The sequence below is a fragment of the Aythya marila genome (assembly GCF_965140915.1).
Source record: "Aythya marila genome assembly, chromosome: 6".
Classification (NCBI taxonomy): Eukaryota; Metazoa; Chordata; class Aves; order Anseriformes; family Anatidae; genus Aythya; species Aythya marila.
Genome location: NC_139047.1, coordinates 14,420,940 through 14,445,747, shown reverse-complemented (window position 1 = coordinate 14,445,747; position 24,808 = coordinate 14,420,940). Strand labels below are relative to the sequence as shown.

The window sequence follows — 24,808 nt, the reverse complement described above, 5'->3', positions numbered from 1 at the left end:
CTTTAATTATTGACAGTTTACCAAACATAGGATTATGCTTTCTTTCCTTCTGATCGAAGGGCTGAGCTATCCAATCCCAGCCTCTCACTGCCTTTGCTGCCCACTGCAAAACCTGTAGGAACAGGACTTGCCTAAGCAGAAGAGAAGTGTTTTGTAGGAACATTCAGCCCAACAGCCCGAAACAGTTAAAATCCATGTTTTTACAAGGTGTTTTTTTTTTTTTTTAATTTATTTTCTTTTATATTCTTTTTTCCCCCACATTTACATCTCTCTGGTTATGAGTTGCCTCTTTGTTCCTAGAGGACTACTTAGAAGTCCACAATCCTGTAAAACTTCTGAATGTCCATCCCAGGACACAGACAATGAGTCTCTGGAGACCCATTAAACAATTACATGACCAGGAAAGTAAAACTGTCCCAGGAAAGCTGCTTAAATGTTTGTATAGTGTATTTGACAGAGAACACTTTCTTTTCTTTATAGTATTAAATGCCATTTCTACTCATTTTTCCATATCTGTGTTTTCATTGATTTGATTTTTTAAATAATTATTTACATTTGGATGCACTCCCCTCTCAGATAAGTCATTGCTAAGCTACTCTAGACTTAAAATTTTAAGGTGTTACTGAAGAACGTTAGTTATCCTTACCTTTTCCACTTCGTCATGTAATAACTCCATAGTCAGTTAAAAATATGCATTTTATACATTACAACTAGGGATATTGATTAATTTCTTAATTTTAAGTTATTTTGGTCTCAGTAGTGGCTCGATTGGCTTCTGGCATACTTACAACACATGATAAGCCTTCAAGTGTGTAGCTGAAAAGGGAGAGCATCTGGGATAAAGGAATTGCAAAGTACATGCTATGAAGTAGATGTCTGTATTTACTACCATCATGCAGCTTGTTAGGATGTGATGCAAATCCAAGCCAATGAGACTCTTTCCATTGATTTCCATTTGTAGCAGGATGAGGCCCTGTACCACTGAACTCTGCTGATTAAACTTATGGTATGGCATAGAGGCACCTCTGAAAGTCGCACCCTTCCTGACAAATGTTTGCTAACATGAGCAGTCCCAGCAATTTCAACAATGCCAGCCCATGTTAAAATTCTGGGGAGAAAATACTGCTTTATTGGTTATGACTTCCTTCATATGAGGGCTACTTTAGCAGTAAAAGTTAAGAAGGAAAAGCTTACTTGTTTTCAAGAGTGCTATGAGATACAAGTGAGTTTGTATGACAGACTGGCACAGTTATGGAAAAAGCACGGAGCTGCAAGCAGGCAAAAGGTGTGGAAACAACCATTTATGATCTGTCACTTTCCAAAGGCAATCATATGCAAATGAGCAAATGCTTCAGTAAAGCAAATTTGTAACTAACATTCAATAGCTTCATGATCCTTGCCCTCAAATCAAATTTATTTAGGAATATCATCATAGGAAATACGGACAAATACAGCAGAATAAAAACACACAGTTGTAGATTGCCTTGTTGAAAATTAAATAAAAAAATACTGGCTAGATCATAACCCATAACAATATTACATAATATATTTGTCAGATATCTCAAGATAAAAATACAAAATAAAATTCTTGAGGGCTAATCTATAGCTACAGTTCCTCAGTGTGCTCAATGCAAGGGTACATGCCCATAATGCTGTGGGAGAGATGCATATACAAATACCATTTCTTATGGCCCCATGCAGTGTTTTGGTAGTGCAGCCTTGCAGGTTTCAGAGAGAAATTTTTGTTCAGGAGAGCCTCCAACAAGAAGCCCCTCTGCCATCTGAATTCCACCCAAGGTCAAAGCCTTAGCTAACACATGGTTATTATGGTCTTCTCCACCAAAGTAAATTTCTCCTCAACCAAATAACACAGTAAGTTTTGGGTCATGTCCAGATAAAACCTTGCTAAGAATAAAGGAAGAAAGAAAGAGAATTAGCTGGCTTTAAAGAAAAAGTAAGGACTCTGCTTGTATTTCAGTAACATCTACCACAGTGATTAAAACTGAATACAAATGAGCAAGTAGGAATATTTATACACAAATCACATTTCTATATTAATGAAGGAGATCTGCAGGCACTGAGTACCTCCTGTGAGATCAGGAATTCCTCCTAGCCTCTGCAGTGGGAGATCACGGGGCCAGGTATAACAACAGGACACCAAGAGCCCCACAGAATGCTCCCAGTAGACTGCAGAATCAGCTATAACTTCTGATTCTATTTCCAGGAAAAAACTTCTGCAGAGCATCTCAGTGGTGATGGGACAGAGGTACAGAAAGAAAAAGTCAAGTTCAACTATGGTAAAAGTCTGAAATTGAAAATACAATAAGAACATTACATTTTGATTGCTCCTGACTTCTGTTCTCAATGAATCATAAATCACGATATTGAAGAACATTACAAAGATATAACTGGCCTAATTTTAAAAAATATCAGTCATCTTTTGATCTTTTCAAATTTGGTGGGACTGCAGATGCTCAACACATCTGAAATAAGGTCCCATGTTTTGAAAGAAAAGACATAAAACCAAAATTCTCAGATCTTAAACAAGATTTTCTACTGCCATAAGCTATGACAACTTACAATTCAAAAAAAAAAAAAAAAAAAAAGTCTGATATAAACAATATGCTTCTTCTTTTGTCATAATGACAATAAGAAACCATAAGATGGTTTACATTTCATTATAAAGGAAAAAATGTGCCCAACATTCCCCAAAAAGGATTGCAAAGGTGCATGGAGTGATCCCAGCTACTAATGATTTGCTCAAACACTGGTAGATAATATATAAATTCTTAACTCTTAGCAAAAAATATTAATTGCATTATAACATATATGATACAATTTCATTCATTAACATTTCATTCTTTAACTGCACTGTACAGAACTTTGTCCATGCCAAATACAAGCCCTGGACCAGATACACAAAACAGTTTAAATGCACTTTTTACAACCTATATGCACAAATATTTCTTAAGTTAAAACTATGCACACTAATTATGCATAGTGTGTATATGGCTTACATATTCAACAACAGAAATTCCACCTTTTGGCATGCCCTTATCCCAGGGCTCAGAGCTTGTATTGTTCCCAGCTCAATTTCAATGGTTGTGCTGTCAGAAAGGAGACAGTCAAAGGTATGGACGTGTACGCTTCCCTCAGTACGGGGTGATTGGTTTACTATTCCTTCTTCAATCGGGACATAACGTGTTCGTATTGAGGCTGAGCCTGGTGCCTATGTTATGCTTGAGCTCTGGTTAGATCCCTGAAGCAGCAGGTGAGTAGTACACAGGCCTCTGCATAGAGGGGAGAGCCACTGCCCCCACGAGTCCTCTTCAGAGTGGACCATGGCTGATTGCAGACTTTTTGGTCAGTGAGGTAATAACCACGGGGTCCAAAAAGGGGAATGGGAAATGCAGTGACCCAACACACACACGAGCATACAACCTGAAGAGGGGGATGGAGGATTCCTGGTAGGCTGCAGCAGTTGTTGCAACAAGGTTGTTGGCGGGCTGCATGAGGCCAAGGGGCAAGCCAAGGGGCCTGTGCAGCTTGAGGGAAGCAGAGATGAACATGGAGTCTCTTTCTGGGCACAGCTGGGGCTGGATGGCTCATCCTGAGACTTCTTGCAGAGGTAACCGCCTGCATGCTCCGCTTTTGCTGCCTCTCAGAGAAAGATGCTCTGGTGTTTTCTTTTAATGAAACAAGGCAAGGAAGGACTTTGTTGCATTCTTGTCATTAGCTTTGCATTTGAGAAAAACCATGATATAAGGTCTTAGTGCCACCTTCCAGTTCTGCCTGAGAGGCAGAACTCTGCTGGAACAAAGCAATTTCCATGTATTCATGTAGCAGTCTCTTCCGCCTACAGAACAATAAGCACCAGCTTCACGGTAGGGCTGACACCACTGCTGTGACATCTGAGAAAACACTGTTGCACTGAGAATGTTTTAATCATAATACTGGATGCTATTCAATTAATTTTAAAGAGGTTTTCAAATACTGATTTCTTAAACACCATTTCTCTCCATATGGCAGCCACCGCAAAGGGAAAGAGTCATCATTCACGCAGGCTCATCTGTACAACTCTAGAACTTCCCACACAGTCTACATATTTTTAATTCCAGATATTTAAAGGAAGCTAACGAGTAGAACTTCAACGTTGCATGCAGCATGGTTGCATGAACAAGTGTCTATAGCAACATCTCATTTTGACTTTCCACTTCTATTGGACACCAGTAGCAGTGACATGTAACAGCAATCCAGTGCAGATGATGATTGCCATGTTTTCACATGTCTCATGACTAATTGGAAATGTCTGGTGTCAGTGATACAACACAGCAAGGTTCAACTTTGGCTGAAAAAATTATTTTGGCTAGTTTAAGAAAGCAGAAAAGAAGAGGAAATAACAACAACAAATACAACTGAAATTCTGAGAGTTGTTAAGTGCCTTGAGTTACCAGCTCAGGGTTTAATGTTTTACACTTTTGATCATTTTGTCCAATCACTCTCCACAGAAACAGGATGATCCAAGAATAAGATGACAGATAACAGCCTCTGAGAGCACAGGTGCAGGAACAGACAGTGTTCTTCTTTTCTCCTGCAACAGGGTTCAAATGAAAATTTGTAAACAATAGGCCTTTAACTACTATCACTACCAGTATTTAATATAATTGAATCAAGGATTTATTATTGCATGTTTATTTAGTCTCACATTAAAAATTCAGAAACGTAACAGAATTGGGTTTCCCTTCCATTGTATTGAATAACTTTTAAAGGGAAATAGAAAGCAGGCTATAGCACATACCAGTTTCAAAATTTTGTAATAAAACCACAACAGAAGTAGACCAAAGAGGATAATAATAACAATAAGTGAATCCTTATCATATAAAACTCTCCTCTTTATAGGAAATAAATGTCAAAATTACCTGTCCTGCCTGAAATGTCAGAAGCTTTTAAGAAACAGGAAATCTAGTTGTGTACCAGTGCTTGTTTTTGCTCAGTGGCTTTTACTATATCTTCTGATTTCTTACAGTGTATAGGCTCACCTGGAAGAAGAAAAAAATGTTATTGGGAAATCAAGCAAGGAAGTAAACCAAATAAATAGCACTTGCACAGCCTTAGACAAGCAGAAATGCTCCTCCCTTTTCTATCTGAAGGTTAAAGCGAGGGTTCCATCATGGCTTTCTTTAACTTCTTTCTTACTAAAATAAATATAGGAGTGACTTAACTGATCATTGTGGTTTATCCAAAAGGCAAAAGATAGAATGAAAGCAATAGACCACACACCATGAAACAAAAATACAACATTTACACAAGCAGTAATGAAGTGTTTTTTGTTTTTAACCTTCCAACTTACTGAAAGTCAAAATTCACCATCTGGAGAGATGTGCTGTTTAAATCCTCTTCGATGTAGGCATTAAAAATAGGGGCAAGTTTCACTTAGTGGAAGATGTCAATGTCAAGTTTTAAAAATTCAATTAGTTCAATCAGATAGGAGAAATGATATCAAGTGACAAGAGTAGTTTTCAAACTAAGTGATACAATACAGATCTCAAACTTCTAATCATAATACTGAGTTCTTGCTTAAACTATTCCTTGAGTGATTTTGAATGAGTACAGCTGGGAAAATTACAAACTGGTTTTGGATAGTAGCTATGGGGGAAATGCAACAACCTTACAGTATTATATACTAGCTGTATGGTAACTTCTCAGCTTTAACCAATGAATGGAGTGGTCCCACCAGTGATTAGTAATGCTGAACTGAAAATGTGAAAAAGGAAAAGCACAGAGTCTCAAAAGTAGCAAAGGTGAGCTGGGAGAAGGGGAAAAGCTCCAGAAATATAAATACAGGTTGGGGAAGACTTTTGAAAGACAAAACCCAAAGGCACGAGTTGCTGAAAGGGAAAGCAGTTGATGTGCAATTCAAATGGAAAATTGAAAGACAGTGAGTCAAAGCTGAAGAGGCTCAGAGTTTAGAAAAGAGAGAGAGAAGAGAGGAATGGGAGCTCATGCGAATAAGCATGGGGAAATAGCATGGGGAATAGCACGGGGAATAGCTGTGACATAGCATCACAGTAAACGAGAGAATTTTGTTACTGGTTTTTACCAATGTTTTCATTGCCAGGATGCTGCCCGCTCTGTAACTAGTGTTCTTCCCCTCATTTTTCTTATGTTAATGTAGTGTGCATGGCTGATAGACAGCCAGGTCTCTAAAGGATTTTGAAGCCTTATAAAATGAAGTAAAATGAATTAAAAAAAAAAAAAAATTCTCCAGATCTTCCTGCCTGCAGTTATTTTTGGAGAGATTCAGCAAAACTTTTATTATTATCTGTAAAAAAAAAAAAGGGGGGGGGGGGGAGGGGTATGAAAGCACAATCTATTGCTCTAAATATTTAATTTTCATACTTGACTTCGACTGATTAGCATGGTTTTAGGAGTGAGAGTGTTCTGTGAAGGCCTTGTGAAACAGGAACTGTGGATCTTCATTGAAACAAAAATGTATTAAAGTAAATGAAAATGTATTAATCTTCATAGAAACAAAACAATGAACTCTAACCCATACATAACATTCTTTGTGTCAGTGTGCCAATTTTATAACAACCTTCAAATGGTCACTAACAGCTTTTATCTCATAAACCGTATTCTTTTTATTAGCACATAGCTTGATTTTTTAATATCGCCTTCCCTCTGTCCTCCTCCCCGGCACAAGCACAGCTGCTTCTGCCAGGCCAGGCCCCGAAGCCCTGCAGTGCTGTTTAGCCACACACGGGGAGTGCCATGAGCAGCACACGGAGCTGTGATCTGCACCTGCTCTGCACGGACAGGAAGGGTTCCACCTGGCACAGTAAAACACAGTTGAGCACCATGGGGCTGCCACAAGACTGAGCCGCCACCAGCACTTGCATGGCATGGATGATAACTCGATGCCACCCACATGGCCGTAAATTAAACTGACATGTTGTTGGTGTGGGTTTGTGCTGTTTTACCTGGCTATCCTCCAGAGGCTCTCAGACAGTGACTGCTGAAGGCTCTGCATGCTTTCTATAACTCACTGTGACTGGATAGTCCTCTACTGTCACATGGGACAGAGTTACTGGTAATCTGTTTTATCAGAGATTTATTGTCTCCTTTACATTTTGACATTAAGGATTAATGTGGCTATCATCATGAGTGAAAAGTTAAAAGCATGCCAATTAGCCATTATAAATCATTGAAACACGGAGTTGTTTAATAAAACATAAGCAGTTTTTAAATGAATTTTCTAATTAATAAATCACTCAGGAGAAAAGGAAGATCATCACTTAAAAAAAAAAATCACCTTATAATAGTTCCAATTAATCTTGTAACATTCAATTAAATGACAGTGAGATTGTGGAAAGGACAGAGGTGCTTCAGAGGAAAGCAGCGTTCAGTCCCAAGCCAAGCTCTCCTAACAGTGCCCGGTTCTCCCTTTGCACTGACCAGGACGTGGGGCAGAACAAAACCTGGTAATAAACTGTGATGGCATATGAGAACTAACCCTAGAAAGAGATGTCATACAAGGAGGGTAAAACAATCCCTTTTCTCTTTTTTTTTTTTTTTTTTTTTTTTTTTTTTTTTTTTTTTATCAGAGAACCCTCTCATAGCATGCCTAACAATTCGGTGACAGTTTCCAGGAAGGCAGATCATCTTCCCCTGTGATTACCTTTGTTTTCCATCCCTGTTATATTGCAATTTCTTTCCTACAGAATGCTGAGAGTTAGTTTTCTGTTTTTTATAAAGGACAATGACAGCTAACTTATGAAATTAACTCTGAGTAACTACATTGCTTTTCTCCTTACCTACTTTCAGGTCTCTCTCCCAGCCTCAGAGCACCCTGGAACTTGCTTCTCCACCCAGGGTGAGTCAGCAAGCACTTTGGGCACTTCTTTAGCCTGCTGCCCCCATCCTTAGTACAGGGCTGGCAGAAAGTTCAGATGTAGAAAGATTTTGTACGGAGAGTGTTAATAATGCCCTGATAAATATATAGTGCTCCTTAAAATGATTAAAATACTCTAATTCGGAAACCAAGCCAAAATAAATAAATAAATAAATAAAATAATGAAAACAATGTCTTATGTATTCTACCTTCTTGCTTGCAAGTGAAGCATTCTGCTGAAAATTGCCTTGGTTAAAAAAGTGTCCTGTGTGAGTCTGCTGGCCATTAGCAGAGGAAAAGTAATAGAAAAATACTTGTTACTCCACATGGAGGAACAGTAGATGAGATACATAAAATAAAATTGAAAAATAATGGCCATTCCTAGTCAAGGCTGAATCTAGAAGGAATATGCATATATACATATATGTAAGTATATATATATGTGTGTGTATACATATATATATATATATGTGTATATATATATATGTGTATACATATATATATATATATATATATATTCTTTAATTCTTAGATTCCTGGTATCCACAGTTAGCTTCTCTCTTTCTCAACAGTCTGTTCTCATTTCTATCTGCATTTATTCATACATGGAAACATACACTGCTGTATTTCTTATTTTGGATTTTTACTCTTCCTGACTGTTCTGTATTATTTTTCCCCAGCCTTTGTTTATTCCCATGGAGAAAATATCTTAAAGAGAAAACAAACATAGTTAATTATGATGGCATGGTACACTCTATGTTCATACTTCCTGTGAGACTTAAGAATTTATATAAAGTTTGGAGAGGGCACTTGCACTATTGTTTTCCTTTGATATACCCAATTCCATGCACAAATACTACCTTATGCTAATGATTCCGTCATTCTGGACAGTACCAGACTCTTAGAATAAATGTGTTGCAGCCAAGACTGCAGTGAGACTCTCAGTCCTAATGGTCAGCACTCAAAAGCCAGTCATTACTCTTCAGTTGTCATCCACCCTGAGTCTCCTGCAAAATCATCAGAGCTATTGCAAAACATATTTTTTAAACTTAGTTATTTTTAAATTATGAATTAGTGAAGAATGTTGTGTACAAGTTGCAACACCAGTTTCTTATTTGTAATCTTATTTTTACTTTAAGAAGATTTTCTAAATATATATGTAAAATATTTCTCATATGTAACAACAAATTCTCACTTTTTTCTTGAACTAAAAAAAAACACTAAGTGTTTTAATTAATTCAGTATTTTCCATTAGAAAATACAGTTTCAATTAAATCACTTTTTTTTTTTTTTTTCATGTAGTGAGAAATATGTTCCGTCCAGGAAAACCAGAAGCAATTTGAGATAAGATATATATTTAGTATATACAAATGTTCCTCTGTTTCATCATTTGCACTTGACAAGATATTTTAATATGCCATCAATTTGTGAAAAATATGTTAAATGGGAAATTCTGTGAAAGAGTTTCTGCTGACTTAAAATATCATATTTAAATAGTATATAGTCAACTTTCTTACTGAAATAGTAATATGGCTGATCATCTGTCCTTAGGAAATAAAGTTCTAAGAATATGATGACATAGTTGCTCTGTAAGTCATTTCAAAAGACCAGAAAGTATTCAAAATAGCTTTCTATGACAGATTTAAATATTGAGAAAATAGGGACAATGCAAGAATCAAATGTTATTAAAATATAAATAAACCTATTTGATGAAATAAAAATGAAACATAAATGACACTGTGACCAATAAACCCTAACAATGGAAGAAGGCTCAGTGGAGATGGGCAAGGGCAATGTAATATCAAATGACTTCAGATAAGTAAATTTAATATTAAACATTGTACCCTCAATCTGTGGAATATCTGGAAGAGCTTGTTCAGAGAGTACTAGACTGACATTGGTATGCTACAGAAACCAGGCAAAACATCAAGCTCTCCACTTTCCTGTGATTTATCTATGCTGGCATGTGAACACAAATAATTTCTGAAGGAGATGGCTGAGAGTCAATTCAACATACTGGAAAGAACAGAAGTTTCGTAGAAGTGTCTGCTACATAAAATGACAACTGAAAAGGCCTTCAAATAACAGATGCCTTTAAAAACAAAACCTAATCAATTTCCTTATTCTATCCATTGTAGTTCTCAATTAAATATTTGTGATAGTGTAAATCTTCAAGCAAAAGAGAAATCCAGACTCATCCTGTGGTTTTCTGACGGGAGGGACCAGGAATTACTTGTGACAGAGTCCACAAAAGGTTCATGAGACTAAAAAAAATGCTGTCTTATATTCTGTAGGCATAAGTTGCCTGACTAGGGATGTGCATTTCCACTGGAAAAATGTTAAGGTTTCCCAGGTCTAAAAAGGTGAAAAGCCACTATTCTGGAATGCAAGATGCAACAAACTGGGAATGCATACGTTTGCTGAATAACAGTGTCATTCCCCGTGACAGCAGCAAGAACTGATGACTGCATTCATTAACAAACTGTAGCAGATGAATAGTTTCCAAAGTATTTTGAAGAACTTTTCAGAATGTGCCATAGCAGGGTGCATGTTCTATCAACAGCATGAAGCCTGTGCTTCTCACATATTTTCACCAGGAGGAAAAGGCACAGCATATAGTACAGAGCAGTTTGGAGAAAAGATCCTTTCAGTTCCATTTCACTTCCAAAGTATGCAGCAGTTTAGATCTTTCCGGTACAGATGTTTAGTTTCAGTAGAGAAGTGTGCATTATTATACCAAAACTTTCTGTGTCAATCAGCTAGAAAATCCATCATGGCTCAGGCATAAGTTGGTGAATACCAATAAGCATGCGTTGGCCCATAGCTCAGCCTCTGGAGTTGCCTTGAAAAATAATTTTCTGCTTCTCCTACTGTGTGCTGGATCACTTGATGCATCATGTCTCCTGATATATCTCCCCTTTTTCCGTGACTTGTTATCGTTCCATGGTTTAGGTACTGCTGCCTCTTTAGAGATGCAAGGGCTGAGTGCTGTCCTTGTATAAGCTTTGTTTTTTCATTCAGGACCCTACCAGTACTATTTATTTCCAGAAAACATTTGGATCTCTCTCTTATTTCTGCACCATTATTCATCTGAACTGTGTTTGACTATTGACATCTCAAGAGAAGAATCCTCCTTGGATTGGTGGAAATCCTGTTATTAATCTTTTTTACCATCTTCAAGAAAAAATATACCTTCTAGATGACATTTGTCACTGGAAATAAACTATTACAAACTTGATCACTTCCTACCCTTTTTATAAATTTTGCAGATTGAAGTATTAAGATATAAGGCCTTCTGTAGCAAATTTCATGCCTTGGCAAATGAATTCCTCAGAAAAAGATTAGCTTTTTTTTCCAAAGTAAGAAACCTCTACTCTCATATGAAAGGTGGATTTTAAAGATTCACAAGGCAACAGAGTGCAAAAATTGCATGCCAAGTCGTATCTGATTTCACAAACAACATTTACGTTCATAAATCATCTACTGACACTCAGGGACAGCTACACCACAATGGCCTTCTTTACAGCTTGAAATACAACAGGTGTAATTTTTCCTACTGTCTTCCTCACCCAGGAGATGGGAAACTTTTCTAAGGTACTTAAATTTCAAATTGGACCTTAACAGAAAAAGTGGTACAAAAAATGCATGTCAAAGACAAAAACGTCAATTATTAGATGCTGTGGAATTAATTTTAGTGTAAATATTTTGATTTAGGACCCTAAATTAACCATCTGTTATTGCTGGTGGAAAAATAAAAATTAAAATCTGTCAACAACAAAACCATGGGTGCACTGAAATTGGGTAGAATGTTGGACTCCAGAATAAGTGGGAGTTCTCCATAAAAAAGATTTTTTAGAAATACGCCAAGTTATATATTTATGTCTAAGCTAAGCTTCATAAGCACTTCAGTGCTGTTGCTCAGGCAATGCCGTACTTCTGGCACAATATTTCAAGGCCCACTGTCAAAAAAGTATTAATGAATTTAACATTTTAATTAGAAGCGAAGAAAACAAATGCCATTATATGTTTTGATTATTCCTGTTACCCTAATACCTCAGATTTATTCTAACAATAAGAAAATTCAGACCGTATGAAAATAAAATAAAAATGCACTATGTCTTTCATTTACATTGCTAACATCTATTCATAATGCTTGGTCATCTTCAACTTGGTAACGTTTTAAAATCATCAGATACTAAACCACAGTCAGCTTGTGATAAAATACATTCCCAAAAAAGTATTCTGACATTATAGGATTTTTTGGCTGTTCTGCCTGTCCTGGAAACTACAGCCAGGAGACTGATCTTTTGTATTAAGAGCATGACCCAGTCCCGGGCCTACTACTGTTAGGAAATAGCATCTACATAAATTGATCAAAGTTAGATCAAAATTCACATTGTATTTAGTACAAAGGATGTACTTTACAACATAGTAGTCATATTAGGTGCCTAATCTAAGGTTGTGCATTTTAATAGCACAATGATTACAAAATGTTAGATAGTTCTATTTTGAAAGTTTACTTCATTCTTCAGTAAGGAAGCATATTTAATTACAGATACGCATCTATAGATTATTTTAAAATCACCCTTGCAGTTCAACTAAAAGTCTTGGTATTTTATGTGAAGGACTTTCTACAAGATACCAAATAACTAATATCAAGCAGATTATACTTGCTTATATCAAAGCTCTTTTATTTGATGGTTTTAGGACACTATTGCTTCTACATTGCCTGAAGCAACTTTCTTATGCAGGAGGTTTTACAACACCTTGTTTTGATATTTCACTACTGTCAGTGTTTGACAGGGAGATACCAGACACTGCTGCAGCTTCGCCCTGGACAGCTTCATTAGATTGACTGGTGCTTTGTGAAGAAGTATTACCATTCAGTGGGTCTGTATTCTGTGTTTCTTGCTGGGCATCGGTGAGATCTTTCTGGTTCGGATCAGAGTTAGTGCATTTTTCTGAGTTGGATTCATCACTCAGAGAAGTGTCGGAAGTGACTACTTGTAGGACGATGGATCTGGTAGGACAGGTTGTACCATCGCTTCCCTGACTACTCTCATTTTGTATGCTTCTTGTCTCTTCCTGTAACTGTGCATCTGTGGAATTTCTGCTCTGGTCTTTTTTCTGTTCATCAACATTTCTCACAAGTTCTACAAAGAGGGAACAAAATATGTGAATTAGATATGAAGGACATGCCACAGTTTGATTTCAGAGTAGGGACTGAGTTGCATATGGGAACACTGTGAACATAAACTTTCTGCATGAAGACGTGCATCGGTGTGTTGAATAAGGGTCAGATTCTGGTCCTGATTACACTATTGCAACTGAACCATAGTGGTCTACTTTCCAGTTTAACCTCCAATTTGACATTTTTATTTGGAGGCAACAGCAGCAAACACACTGTAAGCTGAAGGATGGGAGTAGGAGGACTCCATGCTGAAGCACCAGCAGTGGTACTCACCTCAACAGGACTGGAAGGGGCAGAGCTCATCAGTTCTGCAATAGAGAAAGGGCATGGAGGGGAACACCTTGCCAGGAAGGGGCAGGTGTCAGAACTGAAAGGAAGCCCTAAAGGAAGTTGGCTTCCCAGGCTGGAAAAGTCTAAGGCAGCTACACAGAATTTTGGCTGGGAAAAAAAAATAAAATAAAATCAGAAGGCTATATACATGCAGTCCAGTTCTGCTGCTATTATGGCTAGTGGCAGATACAGAATAGGAAGGAGGAAATATGGGGAAAATAGTGCTTCAGGGGAGAGAAGCTATAGAAACAAACAAACAAACAAACAAACAACTAATGGAATGCTCTATTCCATGCTGTGTTGCAGAAACTTGGAGAAAAGTACAAACGAAATGGCCCAGAGTGAAAGGAGACAGAGCAGAACAGCACAGAGGAAGCAGGAAGCACCAGGACAAACCAGAAGATGAAACAAAACTGAGAATGAAAATCTTGTGACACAGACTGAAAAGTCTGATACAAATAACCTGTACATGTTCATGAAGGCACTATTTATCTTGTTATTAGAATTAATTTCATAAATTCAGGTTTTAGAATCCATATGCTAATACAGAAGATACAAAATACTACCAATTTAAAAAGTGAAAGCATTGCAGTTTGAACAACACCTTCACAAAATAGCCGCATGTCATGGCATAAAATTACTGACTTGGATGTGCTTACAGTCTTACAGAAGTAAACCAAGCATTTGGATACTTATTTTCTTCAATAGGCAAGTCTCTGGAAGTAAGTTTTGGTCACGAGTGACCAGTTCAAATCCAGACCTAAAGTGATTGAACTTGATGACTTAGGGGGAGTAATATTTCTGCATCTCAGTCTGCAATCACATTTCCACCACAGTCAGCATTTGGCATCCATTTGGCATCTCTAACATCATTTTCCTGAATCCAAAGAAATGTCACTTTGAGGTATAATTTGGCCTATGAAATTCAGATGTAAAGGAAGACTTCCAAACCTGAGGTGAGGTGCAGAAGCATAGAATATTTAAATAATTTCCTTCCCTTTTAAGTTCTTATACATTCTAGGATACTTTTAAGAAACTCAAGAAGTTTCAAATTTGAGCAATTTCAAAAGACAGTTTTTCTACGGAATTTAGACTTGTTTTGAACTTCTGAAACTTGGACAATTACTCTTTTTTCTACACCCTTGAGTACAGCTCCTAAAAAGAACTGGTTGGGCTAAAGACATTAAGAAATAAGTATGCACGACTTGTAAATGTGTTGTTCAATCCAGATATGTTAATTAAAGCATCTGTCATTTGTTATATAATCTACCTACCTAAGGCTTTTGTCCTAAGAAACTGATTTACATCACTTTCTTTGTTTATGTTGTTGTTGTTATTGATGATTTTATTGCTGTTGTTGTTGGTTTTTATTTTTTTTCCTTCTTTCTTTCTTATTAAACTGTCCTTATATCAGCCCACAAGCTCTTGCACTTTTCAGTTCTGTCCCCCATCCCACTGGATGCAGGGAGAGAAAGTGAATGGCTGTATGGTGCTGAGCTGCCTGCAGGGTTAAACTGCAACAGTCCTTTGGTCCCCTGTGTGGGCACAACTGGTTGAGATGACAACAGATCTGACCAGAGTGTGTAAGAACAAATTTGTTTATAATTTGTTATAAGCATTATATTAATTTAATACTTGCCAGCACAATGTTGATTTGTTTGCTCTCAAGATTGTTTTTTGTAACCCTTTTTTTGTTTGTCAACTCCAAGGGCTGGTCTAAGGTTGTTTATGTTGTGTTTTTTTTTTTCAGTTTGTATATAGCATATGCTCATGTTACACAACCACAAGCCTAATCCAGTATTTGTATTAGTGTCATTCTTGTACCTCAGGTAAATACTTATGAAACCTATTAGCAAGTACACTCTTTACCTTATCTCCACAGGGACCCCATCTCAGTTGAGGACATGGCTGGACACCTTCCCATTCACCTTCCCTTTCTCATTCATATTCTAGAACAGCCACCAACTACTACTACAAAAGTGGTAGTAGCAGGCTGTTGAATAATCCTGCTGGCTTAAACCACACCACCTTCCAGAAAACACACATCTCTTTTTTGGACACTGAGCATCTTAACAATATCACACCCATTCAGATAAAGGCAGGCAAAAGTGTGCTTTACAGTGAACTCAGGGCAGGCATTATTTTTGCAACCATTTTTGCTCACCCTTTTTTAACTTGGTTAGAGTGCCTGGAGCCAGGCTTATTTACATATTTTCAATTGTTTGGTTTTGCTTTCTTTACAAGAACCCAAGTGTTATTCAGCAAAATTTCTTCAAGTTTGTAAAACGTTCTCCTAACAGGTATGTTAGGGATGGCTCAGTCATATCCCTCTCTTCAGTACTTCTCTGCCATTTCTGAACTCCTGCCTTAAATCACTATCTTTCATGAGAAGAAATAATGTCATCTGATAAATAAACATGGTATAAGTGGTATCTTTCTTCTCATGTGTTTAGGCTGGGATGTTGGCAAAATAATTGTCATGCATTCCGTTGTTTGGAAAACTGGCAGGAGTTGTGATACAATAGCCAGGTTTCAGAATAGTTGAAAAATTCTACTACTCAGTAGTTTCAGCTTTTGTGGGGTTTTGTTTGGTTGCGCATTTTTGTTTGTTTGGTTGTTTTTTTTGTTTGTTTGTTTATTGTTTTTTTTTTGCATCTACAGAAAATGTGTTAACTACTGAAGGTGTCTTCTTTCCCTCTTTGACCAAATACTACTAGTTTTTTGTTATGTCACCTTCTTTTTTTTTTGACTGATAAATGTCTGAAAATTGAAGCAGGTTCTTTAAATAAATATTGTTCTTGTTGATTATGAACCCTCCTTGTATAGTTTCACAGCTGAACAGGAAAGTGTAGGTAGCTGCGAGTGCTGCAGAGCAGCTGAGATCCTCACTTCTTGCTTTGGTTGGATGAATGTGACCTTTTAGTCGCTTTGAGATTTTTTAAATAAATAAACCCTCTAAACATCCTAACCTTTTCTCAATAAAAGTACCTTGTACTGTGTTTTTATTTATGAGAATGTAGTAGGATTCTCACCGATTTCTTATTACAGAAATGCAATAATAGGTTCAGTCCTCATGATGTTTCCCAGTGCCAGCAATGAACATGGCTGGAAGCTTTATTTTGTCATAAAAATTTGACATACGGTTACCTATTGTTTGTTGGAGTGCGTTGGAGTGCTGAATTCTTGTCAGTCTAGGGAAGGATCAAAATTTTCATAAACCATCAGAACTGTCATACATCTCTGGCTAGCACTGTGCCTCTGGGAGTTACTGCAGGACCCCGTGGTCTCCAGAGTATCACAGCTCTGCTGCTGCTCAAGCCCTGGTGAGGCTGCATGACCAGCTGCAGCACTGATGTCCACTGGCTCAGCTGTGTTACTGCCTGTGTGCACAGCAACATTTTCAGGATAAGGTTTACTAGGTGGTGAAGAAGCTTTTCTACATTTTGGGACTTTCTCTTTTACTTCTCCGTCTGTCCATTGACATTCTTTTCCTGGACTTTCTGTAATAAGAAACAGATCTTTCAGCTACCATCATCTGTACAGTAGAGGGCTTAAATGAGACTCTTCTGTCTCCAGCGACTGCACTGCTTTAGCACGTGCTGACTTACCAAGAGTGGAGAGGAAAAACACAAAAGCCATGTGTAAGTGGAACACCAAGAATCAGTTAACGGCAGCTACTGCCAGAGCACCATACCCCAGTAAAGCTAACATCTGTTGAATCACATCAGTATTTGTATTGCTCTATTGAAAATAAGCTATAATAATTTACCCGTATGGAAAGTTGCAATGACATTGAAGCATTAAGAATTAGCAAACTACTGAATTAGAGAGGAAGGCTTTTCGGCTTCACTAAGAATGAAATGATTTGAGGATTTTTTAAGTAAAAATGCTACTTGATGTTATGGACTCCTTTTATATATTACTACAAGACTTTGATTTCTAGGCTTGTCAGTTTTCTTTTTTACTGGAAAACCAGGCTCCACAAAGTAGGGACAAAAGACCTAACCCAGGACAACACTGGAAGGAACTGCATCTTCCCAAAAGACATGTTCTCACATCAGCCATTTTAAAGAGAGGAGGAAGAGAGCAGCAGTAAAGATCAAAACTGTGCAGAAAGCAAGAGGACTGATCCTGGTGCCTCTGGGACTCTAAAGAAATTTCCAGGAGTTCCCAAACAACCATGGCTGGCTTTTCCAAACCTAAGAATAGATCACAGCAACCCACACAGTTATCTAGTCACCAACCCCTTCCACGTTCAGTTCCTCAGGCAGATTTCATCACAGATTTAGAAGTATAAAAAACTACCGCAAACCATATAATCCAGTGGTACTTGATGCCACAGCATTATGTCATACAGGGAATGTAAGGAAAGGCTTTATTGCCCACTGGTATATGTTGTGGGGGGACATGTAACAGGTCCTGCTCTTGGGTTCAGTTACAGTTCCTCAGTCTGATTTACCGGACACCACAAATACTAAACGTTTCCTGCCACTCTTGGCTCAGACCAGTCACTGTACTTCCTCAGACCTCAGAAAATTTCTCTTACCACAGTTCTTAACACTTTTCTGCATTAGCTCAAAACTGCTTGTGATCTAAACATTTTAGCACTACATTTAAAATCACTGTCTCTGGTACTATATGGGGCTCTGTTAGCCCTCTGAATTTATTTTTCTCCAATAGATTAATACAGTCTATTAGGGTAGATTTCATGTGCCAAAGCGTCACTCAGTTTCCGTGACTGTCACACATGTCCTTCTAACACCCACCCCTCCTCGTGGCCGCTAAATCAGATTAATATGCCATCAGATTTTTGCATTTCAGCAGCTTTTACTCATCTTATTAGGGAGTCTGCAGAGATAATCTTTCAGACAAAATGGAGCTGAACCCTGTGGTTATTGTGACTGGAAGGATGCAGGACTGAAAGTGCCTGAGGGGGGCCTGCAGGTATGATGCTGAGGTCTTTCAGAAGAGACATTTGTTATTCAAAGCTGCAGCCCATGGGGAAAGAAAAAAAAAAAAAAAAAAAAAAGCTGATCCAAAATTAAGCACAAGACAGTGTGAGAGCCTTGCATAGTTTTTCGAGCCATGCAGCACTATGCTTAGGCAAAAGGTGTTGAGGACAGTTTGCCACTGATTGCTTTCCATACAAATAATGCAACTTTTGTTCAGGTCCTGTAGCAATTAACTCATCACATAAGCATACACTGGGAAGAATGAATAGCACTGCTGGTCATATTATCCTGAATTTGAACAATGTTAGCATGCTTTAATGATGGGCCTATCCAACGGGCAGCTAGACCAGTTTACTGACCATGTGGTGAGTGTACTAAGCTGTCTGTGCCTCTGTGCAAATTTTCTGTGTTCTAAGTATAACTGCATCATGAAGTATCTTATATGACACTTAAATCTTTCCCAACAAGTTGTTTCTTACAGGTTTTTCAATAGGCCAATAATTCCCAGACCTTAGAATCCATTAAGCAAACATCTTCCCTAACGTAACAACCTTTCAGAGTCATCTGAGCATTTTACTGTCAGTTTGCTACAACTATCACAATTCAAATAGGAGCAGCCGTCACTACTAGGTGTTGAAAAAAAGCAGAAATGGTCTCTTTATCACTGTGTTGAACAAAGACAGATTATCTGATGATTAGGGGTTTGGAATATTAATTAAACATCAAGGCTTTCAAATTAGAATCCCAGATGTTTGATCATTATGGTAATTCCCTGTTAACATAATTCCCCGAAAGGCCTGAGAAACATTCCTCTAATTCTCCAGTGGTGAAAGGTTGAGGACCCTTAGGCTATAGAGGACTGAGCTACTCTGCATCAATTATGTAAGACATGGCCCTTTTTTTTTTTTTTTTTTAGAAAAATGGAGCCATCTTATTTTGTGAACCTTTTGGTAAGGAAGCTCTCATACTGCTGCCTGGGTAGATAAGCGCTTTCCTTATTAATACAGGCTTTCCCAAAATAAGGCACTTTGCTGCTTGCACAAGCTGCTTGCTCTGAGTCATCAGTCTCAAGAGCACCATTTCAGGGAGCAGTAGCACCAGCAGCTGGACCTGCTGGATCTCCAGGAAGCTGCCCTGAGTACAACCCTGCCAGTGTATCTTGGTCTTCTGCTCTGGCCTGTCTGAGTACAGGAGTCAGACCATCTACCTCAGCACCCACTGCCTCCACTGAACTGCCTCCCAGACAGTGCTCCACCTGTAGCCTTACTCCGATAAGGTGAGAAGATAGAGCAAGTCCAGGTTATGCTCAGGAGACTGCAAGGATTATTGTTAGTTTTTGTTTGTTTGTTTGTTTTTTGTTCATCTGTATTACTACACTGTATTATAGGGATAACTTCTCCTGAGTCTGGGATCTAATCTGGTGGTTTGGGAACAACATATGGTGTTTGCAGACCTAAGGACAAGAATGCAGATGGTTCTTTTAAAACCACAAGTACTGTTAGTCAGAGTCAGTTCAGGAAGTGTTTGGAGGTCTACGCTAACAGCTAGCCTGCTTGTTACCACTGCATGCTGTCCTCATACATGTCACTCTCTCAGCACACTCAGCTCTTCAGGGTTTGTAATAAATTATCTTTCCAGAAATAATGACAGAAACAACATTCTTTCCACCTGGCAGTGATTTATCCCTGGTATCTTCCCTCAGTAGGTGCTCCTACTAACATATAAATAAAATACAGCTTTGTACATATGTCCAGAGCAACCTAAAGGCTTCTCGGCAACAGTCAGAAAAACTAGCATGAGATCCTGACAGAACAAGACAAATGATCCTGACAGAACAAGACAAATTATCTCAGGTTCAAGGTCTCAGGCTATTCACTTACAAACTTAGTCAAACTTGAGAGCAATCTGAAAGGAATTTCAAGTGGAAAGGGTTCAACATTTTTTCATTCTTTACTATATGCTAATTTGGCACACTCTGATTAAGGATTTTTAGTCTTTGCAGGGCACAACATCAGAGAAGATACATTGCTAGTCTGAACCAATGGGGGAAGATTGCTTCTTCTTTATTATGTAACAAGGAACGTATGTGCTACCTTAGATAGTGCTCCATAGAAGATATTAATTTAGTGAAAACTTCTCTTCTTCTTTTCCAGCAACACTTGGAGTACTCCATGTGTTCAGCACACATGGAGTAAAAGTATTAATTGCAATGCAAAAACATGAATGGAAAATATCTTAACTTTCACAAAACCTATAAAATCCCTCCATAGCTTTTATATAAAAAAAAAAACTTATCATATGTGTATTAATAAAATAGAAATCTGTACTCAAAAGTATTTGCACTATTCACAAGGTCCCTCTAGATTCTAATCAGCTACCATGAAGGTCTTCATGCTGTGATCCAGTCAACTATAGATGTTGCTGCAAGTGGCCTCTTTATGGGGGCAGTTTTCTATAAATCTCTTCCTTGTTCTCACAGAGGTTTTGCAAAACAGATTCAGACAAAATCACACATAACAGATATCATTCATCAAGGTCTAGCCTATACACCAGATACCTCCACTTATCCATCAGTTTTCCTAATGTATGTTCTACTGTAATACCATAATTCTGTTCAGAAAATACCTTCATCGGGTGGTGGAGGAAAATAAGGGGATCCTAGAATCTGGACAATTAAAATCTCAACAAGGTCCATAGAGGTCCTGAACATTAATAAATCTATTTCTCCCTGTAAAAAACCTTCCTGATTTCTTGGATCTTGCTGGGCCTCACAATAAGATTGACTGTATACTCTATAACTGTATACTCTATAACCATGACTCGATAACCATTTATCCTCAAAGAGTTCTTAAATCTCTTACTGTGAGAAGCTCTGTCTTTTCTATGGCTGTTAATAGTCCAGTTTAACTTAACTGAGTCTATCATATAGACATATAATTTATAGAGCACTACTAAGTACTGAAAACGAAGAAGAAATTAGCTTTTGATAGCAGTGTACACATCCAGAGTAATGTAGCAGAATGCTGATGTACCAAAATCAAACTAGCTTGTTAGTAGTAGATGTAACTGGAAGTGGCAAACTTCCAGACAGCAAGTTCTCCATTCTTCTACATTGAAGGATGTTGGATGTAGATAGCCCAGGACTGTTTGATTTCTGTAGGCTGTAGCTAACTGGTCCATGCCATGCCATGCCATGGCATGCCTGCCAGCCATGGATCATCGTAAATTAGCTGTTTTGTCCTTTTGACCACACAGTATTAGTTGGACAATATCAAAAGAGGCAATTGATCATATGAAATTGCTTGTGCAGAAGTGACAATATGAATTACATCTCCTCCTCGGCTGCCACTTCTGCCTAACTCTCAAGTCACCATCACCATATAAGTAAGGAAGCTTGTTCTTACTTAATATTCTCTTAATGAGAGAGAAAAAAAGATGCTGCTTTGGATGATGGGGAGAGAGACAAGGCTCTACATACCAATGTATCATTCCTGACAGTCAGTATCAGATCATGTTCAGTTCTTCACAGCAGTGAAACACTATGCTAAAATGTTCTAGGTGCTTACTTGGAAACAGCACAGACTGTGTAGACAATATGTTCTCAAATGGCATTCAGTTAACCTGGATCAAGGTTATAAATTGTGTTCACACAACAATTATCACAGTCATTTCACTTAGATAACTGCAACCCCAGAAAAATTTTCAGTTATGGCTCATGAACTAAGATGTTTGATGTAGGTTTGTTATTATTAACTAACAACTGGCAAATCAAAAGTCACTTTTGGACTTATTTGAGTCTAATACAATCTGTGATTGCCAAAATCTTTATTTTGGGTTATTTAAATAATTGTCTACAGCATAGTCCCAAGAAACCTGTGATAAAGAATTTTGTTCCATACAGTGCAGAACAAATAGCATTTCTAATAGCAAAGTACCATTTTTATGTTTCTTAACAAATGCAGCAAAACATCATACTTTGAATTGTTGGCTTTGGTATTTAAGGCAGATGTCAGCATCAGTTAGATGTCAGCATTAGCATTAATATGCAAAAATAGACTTTTTCAAACCATCCCTCTAAAGATAAACTGAGTAACACAGAGCCTTATTACATGGGCTGTAGGATTTCCTCTCATAGGCTGGCTAGGCATCTCTCTAAGCCTCCTGAGAGAACAAAACAGGGCCATCTAAACAAATATGAAATAAAATCAATGAATACAGTACAACTATGTATTTTTATAGGGAGAGGGAAAATAAATAAAATAAATTAGAAGAGATAGTAGGGAGTAAACTATAAAAACATCCCTCCTTAGTATATCATACCGTCTTCTGCTAATTTCTTCCATCTTTCTTTGTTTGCTTGAATGATCTGCATCAAGTTGTTCTTAAAGCTTGTTAGGTCTACAGTTGCTAGAGAATTTTCTGCGTGAGTTCCTCCATCACTTGCTGTAGTTTTAAAATTGTGTCGTCTTTGTGTTTCAGCATTGCTTACTGCTCCCAAACTATTCAGGCTGCAAAAGGGAAACACACACAAAAAATAATAAAAGTATGAATTAGGTACACAATAAGGTAGTTTTTAATAATACAGTAAGAGTTCATTTTAGTCAAATTCCTACAGGTAATCACTATATAGAAATAAGAGTGCTCAACAAAATATGCCTAAAAAGTAAGCCTAAGATACAAGACATTTCTGCAACTCATGAAGCTGTAACCTGGGAATGATTCTTATCAACCTTTCTCCATGAAAGCTGTGGAGTGGGGGTTGTGGAAATACGTTACTTTTAGGTTGTATCTTGAAAGAAGGTTTATGTAACCATTTTGGAGCACCTTCTTTGCTATGTTTTTAATCAGTATCTTTGAGGGCTCACAGGAAAAACGTGATAGCTATTTGTTGACCCATTTGAAAAAAGCAAGACATGACAATACATTGGCAGATAAATGAGTTTATCTTCAGCTAAAATTTCTCTTCAAGGTACAATGCTTTCAACTGTAGACAAAACAGAGTGTAGTACAGTGGCAATACAATCCAACCCTTCAAAATAATATGGAAAATTAAAATATCCAGAACTTTATTAAAATAAATAATAATTAAAAAATGGCATTAACCACCACTTACGGGCTACTACTGCAGCTACCTTACAAGTGTACAGGTCATTTGTATGTGAATATGCAAATACATGTAAAGGTAAAGAAAAAAAATATTTTTTTAGGATGTAAATTAATTCTGGATTAATTTTAATTTTAGAATGAAAATTTATTCTGGCTTTGCACAGGTAATCATATCACACCATACTATTTTATTTTGTAGACATCTTCTATCATGGTGCAATAATCAAAAGCTTGATGGGCAAAAAAAGAAAACAAATAAACAACAACAACAAAACTGCATCTCATTAATAGTGTATTTAAATCACTCAAGTGGAATTTAAATTGATTCATTTTTACCTTCCATGTATACGTGAAATAATACTAAAATGGGAATGTGAAGAAACAAAATGGCATCTTTATCAGGAAGTGTGGTGATAGAACAAGGTGTAATTGCTTTAAACTAAAAGAGGGTAGATTTAGATTAGATATAAGGAAGAAATTCTTTACTCAAATGGTACTGGAACAGGTTGCCCAGAGAAGTAGTGCCCCATGCCTCAAAGTGTTCAAGGCCAAGATGGATGAGGCCCTGGGCAGCCTGGTCTAGTGGGAGGTATCCTTGCCTGTAGCAAGGGGATTGGAACCAGCTGATCTTTAAGGTCCTTTCCAACACAAACCATTCAATGATTCTGTAACAAAATACTCAGAAAAAAAAGTGCCTTCACCACTTCTACTTCCAAATGTCTCTCAGAAATCAAAGAACTGTTAATTAAAATTATACTGAAAAAGACTCAAGGATAACAGAACTAAGAACTTCATCTATTACAAAGATTATAGTCAAAGGAAAAATGTTATCAAAGATGCAGTAGAAAATAAACTTATATTTTAAGTGTGCATTCTAATCATTATTGTGTTTTTGCCTTTTATTATGCATGATCATCCACAGTCGATGGAGGAATAGCATACTGCAAATACAAGACAGCACCACATGGTGGCAATACTGGATAGCTATTTATGTTACTTTTCCAACTGTTAAAATAATTATAAAAATTCTAAGAAAGACATCATTATGTTAGTTATGTCAGTTCACAACAAAAACAGTGTATTCATACCCGGGTTATTATGTTAGTTATTTCAGTTCAAAAAAAAAAAGGTATTCATACCTGGGTGTCCTAAATGCAGGACTTTCAGATTTTGATGCTTCCTCTATAAGAGGCATAACAATTTTCTCCATTGAGTCCGTAAGAAGAGAAAATGTTGGTTCTACTATGAAATCAATGAAACCTGAAGGAGAAGAAAATTTTCACAGCTCTCAAAACTAAAAATAAATTCTTGATATCAGGCTGATTTTCTGACTGTAGT

At 37.4% G+C, this 24,808-nt stretch overlaps 1 protein-coding gene across 4 annotated transcripts in view; it reads right to left on the bottom strand.

The window, feature by feature from the left end:
• Positions 1-1,130: 1,130 nt before the first annotated feature.
• The window catches only part of PDE1A (phosphodiesterase 1A), a 114,737-nt gene continuing 91,059 nt past the window's right edge, over positions 1,131-24,808 (bottom strand). Inside the window, exons 12-16 of one of the 4 annotated variants that reach the window (XM_082763072.1) lie at positions 24,610-24,730; positions 22,685-22,872; positions 12,772-13,044; positions 4,920-5,039; positions 1,131-4,591 (exon numbers count right to left, since the gene is read on the bottom strand). In XM_082763072.1, the coding sequence (XP_082619198.1) occupies positions 4,963-5,039; positions 12,772-13,044; positions 22,685-22,872; positions 24,610-24,730 (659 nt within the window). In that variant the 3' untranslated portion in view covers positions 1,131-4,591; positions 4,920-4,962. Of the gene's footprint in view, positions 4,592-4,918; positions 5,040-12,771; positions 13,045-16,559; positions 16,913-22,684; positions 22,873-24,609; positions 24,731-24,808 lie in introns of those variants that run through there. The other 3 variants (XM_082763075.1, XM_082763073.1, XM_082763074.1) reach the window with 3 other exon arrangements.